Source organism: Piliocolobus tephrosceles, chromosome 20 (assembly GCF_002776525.5).
Source record: "Piliocolobus tephrosceles isolate RC106 chromosome 20, ASM277652v3, whole genome shotgun sequence".
Classification (NCBI taxonomy): domain Eukaryota; kingdom Metazoa; phylum Chordata; class Mammalia; order Primates; family Cercopithecidae; genus Piliocolobus; species Piliocolobus tephrosceles.
In genome coordinates this window covers 9,696,848-9,706,026 of record NC_045453.1, presented here as the reverse complement: position 1 = coordinate 9,706,026, position 9,179 = coordinate 9,696,848, and the positions used below count along the sequence as shown (strand labels likewise).

The 9,179-nt window shown below is 51.7% G+C and overlaps 1 protein-coding gene across 1 annotated transcript in view; it reads left to right on the top strand.

The window, feature by feature from the left end:
• Nucleotides 1-9,179, top strand: part of SOGA1 (suppressor of glucose, autophagy associated 1) — an 86,007-nt gene that overhangs the window by 21,540 nt on the left and 55,288 nt on the right. The window contains exon 2 of the mRNA XM_023227940.3: nt 2,184-2,408. Coding sequence (XP_023083708.1) covers nt 2,184-2,408 — 225 coding nt within the window. The remainder of the gene's footprint in view (nt 1-2,183; nt 2,409-9,179) is intronic.

Sequence of the window (9,179 nt, the reverse complement as noted above, 5' to 3'; positions counted from 1 at the left end):
CACACACACACACACACACACACACACACACACACACACACACACACTAGCCGGATGTGGGGTTGTGTGCCTTTGGTCCCAACTACTTGGGAGATTAAGGTGGGAGGGTGGCTTGAGCCTGGGAGGCAGAGGTTGCAGTGAGCTGAGATTTTGTCACTGCACTCCAGCCTAGGTGACAGAGTGAGACCCCATCTCAAACAAGCGAACCCCAAACCCAGATTCTATTTTGCCCTTCAAAGCCCCAGGTGGTTGACTCCTGTCAGTTTCCTCAGCCTCAAATTAACCCAGTAGCTGCCCTGGCCTCCTTGCTGTACCTTGACACACACACACCTTGCTGTACCTTGCTGTATCTTTCCTGCCTCTGAGCCTTGCCATGCACTGTTCCCTCTGCCTGGAATAACCTCTCCCCCTAGCTTTCCTGGCTGTTCCTTCTTGTCTCAGCTCAAATGTCGCTTTTGTAGAGATGGCCTCCCTGATCACGTCCCCTAACATAGCACCCTCCCCTATCACTCTGTCATATAACTCACGTTGTTTGGTTTCGTTTTGGTTTTGTCTTTATAGCACTTAATAGTATCTGAGGTTTTTTTATTTTTTATTTTTTTCTTGGAGATAGGGTCTCACTCTGTCTCCCAGGCTGGAGTGCAATGGTGCAATCTCGGCTCACTGCAACCTCTGCCTCGTGGGTTCAAGTGATTCTCATGCCTCAACCTCCCGAGTAACTGGGATTACAGGCACACACCACCATGCTTGGCTCTTTTTTTTTTTTTTTTTTTTTTTTTTTTTATGGTGTTTTCAGTAGAGACGGTTTCATCATGTTGGCCAGGCTGGTCTCAAACTCCTGACCTCAAATGATCTGCCCGCCTTGGCCTCCCAAAGTGCTGAGATTACAGGCGTGAGCCACTGAGCCCAACCAGGTGTTTTTTGTTATTATTATTATTTGCTGGTTTACTGTATATCTTACTGGTGAAACTTGGGGCTCCATACAGAATATATAGCAGGGGCTGGACCCACTGTCCCTCCCTGCCCCTGCGCTTAGCACAGGGCCTAGTACTTACATAGTTGATGCTCATCCATATTTCTTTTTTCTTTTTGAGATGGAGTCTTGCTCTTTCGCCCAGGCTGGGGTGCAGTGGCGCGATCTCGGCTCACTGCAAGCTCCACCTCTTGCATTCATGCCATTCTCCTGCTTCAGCCTCCTGAGTAGCTGGGATTACAGGCGCCCGCCACCAGACCCGGCAATTTTTTTGTATTTTTAGTAGAGACGGGGTTTCATCGTGTTAGTCAGAATGGTCTTGATCTCCTGACCTCGCGATCTGCGATCTGCCTGCCTCGGCCTCCCAAAGTGCTGGGATTACAGGCATAAGCCACCGTGCCCGGCTTCATCCATGTTTCTTAAATGGCATCTCCTGCTTCCCCAGTGTGTTCCTGTTGCTTCTGTAACAGATCACTACAAATTTAGTGGCTTAAAAGACCACCAGGCTGGGCGTGGTGGCTCACACCTGTAATGAATCCCAGCACTTTGGGAAGCCAAGGCAGGCAGATCGCTTGAGGTCAGGAGTTCAAGACCAGCCTGGCCAACATGGCAAAACCCCATCTCCACTAAAAATATAAAAAAATCAGCTAGGTGTGGTGGTGGGCACTTGTAATCCTAAGTACTTGGGAGGTTGAGGCAGGGAGAATCACTTGAAGTAGGGAGGAGGAGGTTGTAGTGAGCTGAGATCGCGCTATTACACTCCAGCCTGGGCAACAGAGTGAGACTCCGTCTCAAAAAAAAAGAACACCAGATTATTATCCTCTGATCCTGGAGGTGTCAAGGTTTGGGCAGGACTGCCTTTTTTGGGAAGACTCCAGGGCAAAATCCTTTTCCTTGCCTTCTAGAGTCACCCCCTTTCTCCATCATCACAGCCTCTTCCTCCAGCATCAGAGCATCTCACTCCAGCCTCTGCTTCTGTTTCCCTGTCTGGGATCCTTAATTTACTCATATTTGCAAAGTCCCTTTTGCCACGTAAAGTAACATTCACAGATTCTGGGAATGTGGACATGGACATCTTTGGAGGTCTGTCATTCAGCCTGCCACATCCAGGTCCCCCACTGTGCTTCGTTCAGCACTGGGTGTGGTCAGCACTCAGGCCGCCTAGCTGCTACTGTGGGCCCAGTAACCTGACCCTTCCTTCCCTCCACAGGACGAGATTGAGGAGCTGCGGGCCGAGATGCTAGAGATGCGGGACGTCTACATGGAGGAGGACGTGTATCAGCTGCAGGAGCTGCGACAGCAGCTGGACCAGGCCAGCAAGACCTGCCGCATCCTGCAATACCGGCTGCGCAAAGCGGAGCGCCGCAGTCTCCGTGCCGCCCAGACTGGCCAGGTGGACGGCGAGCTTATCCGTGGTCTGGAGCAGGATGTCAAGGTCAGCCTGGGCCCGGGTGCCCTTGTTGCTGGGATGGGACCACAAGTCTAAGTGGGGCCCAGGTTGGCCTTGCATGTCACTTCCGTGTGTCCGTGGCCAAGTTCTGCTACCTCTCTGGGCCTCAGTTTCCTCATCTAAGTAGGAATTCCTGGTGAATCCACAGGGCTTCTATCAAGGGTGCCCCAAAATGATATTATAATATGAATCCTTCCTACTAGCAGCAGCTACTGGTTTTTTTTTTGTTTTGTTTTTTTTCCTTTGAGACAGAGTTTCTCTCTTGTTGCCCTGGCTGGAATACAATGGTGCGATCTTGGCTCACTGCAACTTCTGCCTCCTGGGTTCAAGCGATTCTCTTGCCTCAGCCTCCCGAGTAGCTAGGATTACAGGCGCCTGCCACCACACCCAGCTAATTTTTGTATTTTTAGGTAGAGACAGGGTTTCACCATGTTGGCCAGCCCGGTCTCGAACTCCTGACCTCAGGTGATCCGCCCACCTTGGCCTCCCAAAGTGCTGGGATTACAGGCATGAGCCACTGCACCCAGCTGAGAAGCTACTATTTATTATCAACCACACACCTGGTGCTAGGCTCCAGTTTGTCCCTGCACAGTTCCATAGAGGTTTCTTTTCTTTGTTTTTTCAGAGACAAGGTCTTACTCTGTTGCCTAGGCGTCAGGCAGTGATGTGATCATAGCTCAATGTAGCCTCCACCTCCTGGGCTCAGGGGATCCCCCAACCTCAGCCTCCTGAGTAGCTGGAACTACAGGCACACACCACCACACCTGGCTAATTTTTCTATATGTTGTAGAGATGGGGTCTCATTATGTTGCCCAGGCTGGTCTCAAACTCCTGGGCTCAAGTGATCCTCCTGCCTTGGCCTCCCAAAGTGCTGGGATTACAAGGATGAGCCATGGTGCCAGGCAGAGGTTCCTTAATTATGTTAATGAAAAGTAGTGAAGGCCTCAAGACCATCCTGGCTAATACAGCGAAACCCCGTCTCTACTAAAAATACAAAAAATTAGCCGGGCGTGGTGGCGGGCACATGTAGTCCCAGCTACTCAGGAGGCTGAGGCAGGAGAATGGTGTGAACCTGGGAGGCGGAGCTTGCAGTGAGCCAAGATCGTGTCACTGCACTCCAGCCTGGGCGACAAAGACTCGGTCTCAAAAAAAACAAAACACACACACAAAAAAAAAAGAAAAGAAAAGTAGTGAAGGCCTAGAGTTGATCAAGCCTGGTTTAAATCTTGGCTCCAATATATCTGAACTTTATTATTTTGAGCAAAGTCACCTGTTTCAGTGTCCTCATCCGTAAAATAGGTTTGCAGCAATCTCTATGTCACAGGGTTCTATGAAGATTAAATGAAATAATGTGGGCTGGGCACAGTGGCTCATGCCTGTAATCCCAGCAGTTTGGAAGGCTGAGGTGGGCAGATCACCTGAGATCAGCAGTTCGAGACCAGCCTGGCCAACATGGTGAAACCCCATCCCTACTAAAAATACACAGATTAGCCGAGTGTGGTGGTTCCTGCCTGTAATCCCAGCTACTCGGGCTGAGACAGGAGAATCACTTGAACCCATGAGGCGGAGGTTTCACTGAGCTGAGATCGTACCACTGCACTCCAGCCTGGGTGACAGAGTGAGACTCTGTCTCCCAAAAAAAAAAAAAGAAAGAAATAATGTGGGTAAAATGCCAGCATAAAGACTCAGAAATGTTAGCTATTATTATTATTTCCATTTTCTTTTTTTTTTTTTTTTTTTGAGAGGCGGTCTCTCTCTGTCTCCCGGGCTGGAGTGCAGTGGCCGGATCTCAGCTCACTGCAAGCTCCGCCTCCCGGGTTCACGCCATTCTCCTGCCTCAGCCTCCCGAGTAGCTGGGACTACAGGCGCCCGCCACCTCGCCCGGCTAGTTTTTTGTATTTTTTAGTAGAGACGGGGTTTCACCGTGTTCACCAGGATGGTCTCGATCTCCTGACCTCGTGATCCGCCCGTCTCGGCCTCCCAAAGTGCTGGGATTACAGGCTTGAGCCACGGCGCCCGGCCTATTTCCATTTTCTTGATGAGGAATCTGAGGTTCAGAGAAAGGCCCAAAGTCAAGGAGCGCTCAGTGTGTTGGTGGCAGAGCCCAGGCTCATCAGCCTCCCAAGCTTCCAGCTTGGCCTCACTGCTGTCTGCTTCAGGAAGCAGGGGAAGGGTGGGTGGGAGGTTGGCAGGTGGGATGTCCCCCTGCCTGTCTTCGGAAGCTCTGGTCTGGTGGTGAGAACTCCGGGGCCCCCAGGCCCGGGCCCCTGCCCTCGGAACTCAGCCCAGTGTGATCCAGTGACAGTAGGAGCTGGGATGGGGTCCTAGGGAGGCTTCCTGCAGGGGTGACTTCTGAGCGAAGATCCAAGGGAGAAGTGGGCCTGAGCCAGGAAGGGGTAGAGAGGAAGGTGGCAGAAGATGGCCCCTGTGAGGACCCAGGGGAGCGGCAGGATGGGAGTCGGTCACACACTTACCTGGGGAGAAGTCCCTTCTGTTGGAAGACACTGGCAAACTCAAGCCCTATAGCCTTTCCAGTGGAATATAAAAGAAAAACCTTCATTAAGGGACCAGGGAGAGCCATGATTTCAGAGGCCAGCAGGGCCAGGGGAAGTAAACAGGAGTGCCTGCTCCAGGAAGCCGCTGGCGCCTCCTGTGGTCTTATTGGTGCACAGTGGGATTGTAGTGCTATTCTACACATGAGACAACCAATGGATATGTCTCTACCAGAGGTGGAGGTTCATGCCTGTAATCCCAGAATCCCAGCGCTTTGGGAGGCTGAAGTGGGAGGATCGCTAGAGGCCAATAGTTGGAAATCAGGCTGGGCAACATAGCAAGATCCTGTCTCTACAAAAAATAAAAAAAACTAGCAGAGGCTGGGGGTGGTGGCTCACACCTGTAATCCCAGCACTTTGGCAGGCCAAGGCGGATGGATCACCTGAAGCCACGAGTTTAAGACCAGTCTGGCCAACATGGTGAAACCCCAGCTCTACTAAAAATACAAAATGAGCAGGGTGTGGTGGTACAGGTCTGTACTCCCAGCTACTCAGGAGGCTGAGGCAGATGAATCGCTTGAACCTGGGAGGCCGAAGTTGCAGTGAGCTGATATCACAACATTGCAATCCAGCCTGGGTGACAGAGCGAAACTCTGTCTCAAAAAAAAAAAAAAAAAAAAAAATTAGCGGGGTATGGTGGTAAGTGCCTATAGTCCCGGCTATTCGCGAGGCCAAGGCCAGAGGATTGCTTGAGTCCTGGAGTTAAAGGTTGCAGTGAGCTATGATTGCACCACAGTACTCCAGACTGTGAGGCAGAGCGAAACCTTGTCTCTCTCTAAAAGAAAAAAAAAAGAGTGAGTTAGTTTCCAAGTTCAAAGCGTACCTCTACTTGACAGGGCAGCTCCCGGGCATATTCAGATTCCAATCACTGGGTTGGGAGGGGTGGGGGGTGGTGAGGGAAGGCAGGAGGGAGGAGGTGGGGAGGGGGAGGGAATAGCTGGAGAAGCTCAGAGGAATCTGCGTTTGGGCCTATATAGTGGAGGATTTCTGGGAGGGACACAAAAAAATGTCAGACTTCAGAAAGATGAGGAAGGGGCGGAGGAGAGGCTGGGACCTGGAGCAAGCTGCGGCGCCTCCGTGGGTGGGGCCAGAGCAGCAGGGGCGGGGAGGAGGGTGTGGGGAGCTGGTGTAGGGAGTGGGTGTGTGGCTCTCCGGAGTCTGGGCGGAGAGGAGGGGCCCTTTCTGTTGGGATTTGAATTAGCCAATCAGCATCCCTCTTGCTCCTTCCCTCCCTCCCCTCCCCACCCTGCAGCTGGAGCGCTGAGCTCATCTGCCGGCCTGGGGCCTGAGCTGGATGGACTCCTCTGGTCACCACCCTGTGCCCCATGTGCTGGGGTTGTTCTGGGGGTTTTGGGAAGTTATCAGAATGTTGCCTTCCCTGGCATCGTCTTGGACTCCCCCGATTTGCTCTGCCCGCTCCTTGGGCCATGTCCTGACTGGCCCCTACAGCTTGGTGCCTCATTCTCCCCTTCTGTTAAATGTGGCTTTTGACCAGCTGAATCTTCAGGGCTTTTGAGCTCCAGTGGTTTTATGGAGCAGAGGGGTATTGGTGGGGTGGGGGTGGGGGGTCATGAATAAAACCACAGGCCTCAGTGCCCCCCCCAACCCCCAGGCTCTCCCTCTGTGCTGGTCCTCACCATTGACAGGACCTACAGAACCTCGGTGGGGCCTTTGCCCAGCATGAGGAGGGTGAGGTCATGGGGTGGAGAGCCGCTGTGCCACTTGTTTGCTGTGTGGCCTTGGGTAAGTTCCTTCACATCTCTGAGCTTGTTTCCTTGTGTGGAAAATGGAGATAAAATGAGTCCCTCCCTCTAGAGTTTTTTGTGAGGATGAAATAATTCAAGTGAAGAAAGTAATGAACACTAGGTCTAGAAATAAACATGTATTGGGTTGTGGTTTTCTTTTTGTTTTTTCTTTTTTTTTTTCTTTTTTCTATTTTTTGAGACAGGGTCTCGTTCTGTCACCCAGGCTGGAGTGCAGTGGTGTGATCTTGGCTCACTGCAACCTCTGCCTCCTGGGTTCCAGCAATTCTCCTACCTTAGCCTCCCAAGTAGCTGGGTTTACAGGCATGTGCCACCATGTCCAGCTAATTTTTGTATTTTCAGTAGAGATGGGGTTTCCCTATGTTGGCCAGGCTGGTCTCTAACTCCTGACCTCAGGTGATCTACCGACGTCAGCCTCCCAAAGTGCTGGGATTACAGGTGTGAGCCACCGCGCCTGGTCTGGTTGTGGTTTTCTTATTGCTGAGAAGAACTTATACTTACTGTGTATACTTACGTCAGTAGGACTAGCAGTAGTAGTAGACTAGTAGGACTGGTTGGCAGTAGTAGTAGACTAGTAGGACTGGTTGGCAGTAGTAGTAGACTAGTAGTCTGGGGGCGAGGGTAGGCCAGGATCTCAGCCTCCCTGGATGGATAAAAATCACCAGGAGAGCTTGTTCACAATGCAGATTCCCAGGACCCCTCAGGAGCTGAGACTGGATACGAGGAGTTCAGGTCCAGGGAATCTGGGATCTAAATTCTTATCTAAAGTGACTCCTGTAGGAAGCCAAGGACACACCAGGAGACTCCTGTAGGAAGCCAAGGACACACCAGGAGCACACCCCCTTCCTCAGATACAGATGTTGCTGGAGAAAATGTTCTGGCTTTGGGTTTAATTCCTAGGTGACCTGTGCAGGTTACCTCCCTTCTTTGAGCCTCAGTTTCCTCATCTGTAGAGTGGGGGTGACATTCCAACCCTCCTGGGGTTTGTAGGAGGATTCAGCCACACAGAGTCCAGAGTGCTGCCTGGCCAGGGGATGCTCTTGCTTTTTTTCTTTTTTTGAGATGAAGTCTTGCTCTGTTACCCAGGCTGGAGTGCAGTAGTGTGATCTCGACTCACTGCAACTTCCAGCTCCCGGGTTCAGGCAATTCTCCTGCCTCAGCCTTCCAAGTAGCTGGGATTATAGGCTCGCCACCATACCCAGCTAATTTTTGTCTTTTTTTAGTAGAGACGGGGTTTCACCGTGTTGACCAGTCTGGTCTCGAACTCCTGACCTCAAGTGATCCGCTGGCCTCGGCCTCCTGAAGGGTCAGAATTACAGGCATGAGCCACCACGCCCTGCCTTGTTTGGCCCGGCCTTGTTTCTTTGTTTCTTTCTTTCTTTCTTGAAACATAGTCTCGCTTTGTTACCCAGGCTGCAGTGCAGTGGCCGATCACAGCTCACTGCAGCCTTGACCTCAAGGGTCTCAAGGCTCTCAAGAGATCCTCCTGCCTCAGCCTCCCAAGTGGCTGATACTACAGGCACACACCGTCATGCCCTGCTTGTTTAAAAAAATTTTATAGGGATGGGAGTCTCCCTGTTTTGCTCAGGCTGGTCTTGAACTCTTGGCCTCAAGCAGTCCTCCTACCTTGACCTCCCAAAGTATTGGAATTACAGGCATCAGCCACCATGCCCGGCCAGGGGCTGCTCTTTTGTGAGAGCTCCCATCCCTCTCCCTGAGGATCAGGATGACAGAGGCCCATGAGCCGAGGGGCCTGATGCCTGGGGAGCAGGGACTGGAGGCTGCTAGTTGCACTTGGCAGGAGCCAGGCCCTAGTGCTGTAAACAGTGACTTCATGGCTGAGTGCATTTGTTTGTGCTTTGGGGATTTGCCCTGGTTTCCGGAAGCCGCAGCTGCCGCGCCTCCCTTAGCATCTCAACCCGCCTACCTTGAGGGTAGCTGGGAGGATCAAATGAGACAGACACGTGGGGCCCTTCAAGCGCCTGACACAGTAAGCCCACTGTTGGGGTTTATTATTAATACTTTTATTGTTGATGTTAATGTAATGTGTTTTCACGCATTGGGCCTATACGGCAGGATCAGGTTGAGAGCGAGACTTTAGAGTTGACCCACTCGATTTCAAACCTGGATTCTATAGCCTTCCTAGCTGTGTGACCTTGGGAAGTGACCTTTCCTTTCTGAGCCTCAGAATGGGGATAATAATCAAAGTGCTTCCCAATGGGATGAAAAGCACGTGGTGACCCGCCCCCCCCACCGGGGAATGTGCTAACTGATTCTGTGAATCAATTGTGAGGGCCGAGGGGTCCCAGGACCACTGAGGCTCACTGAGGAGCAGGGACAAGGCCAGGCCACAGTGCTCCTGCCTCCTAGTCTGGCTGCCTGGAGTTGTGTTTTTTTTGTTTTTGTTTTTTTTCTTTTTCTGAAACAAAGTCTTGCTCTGT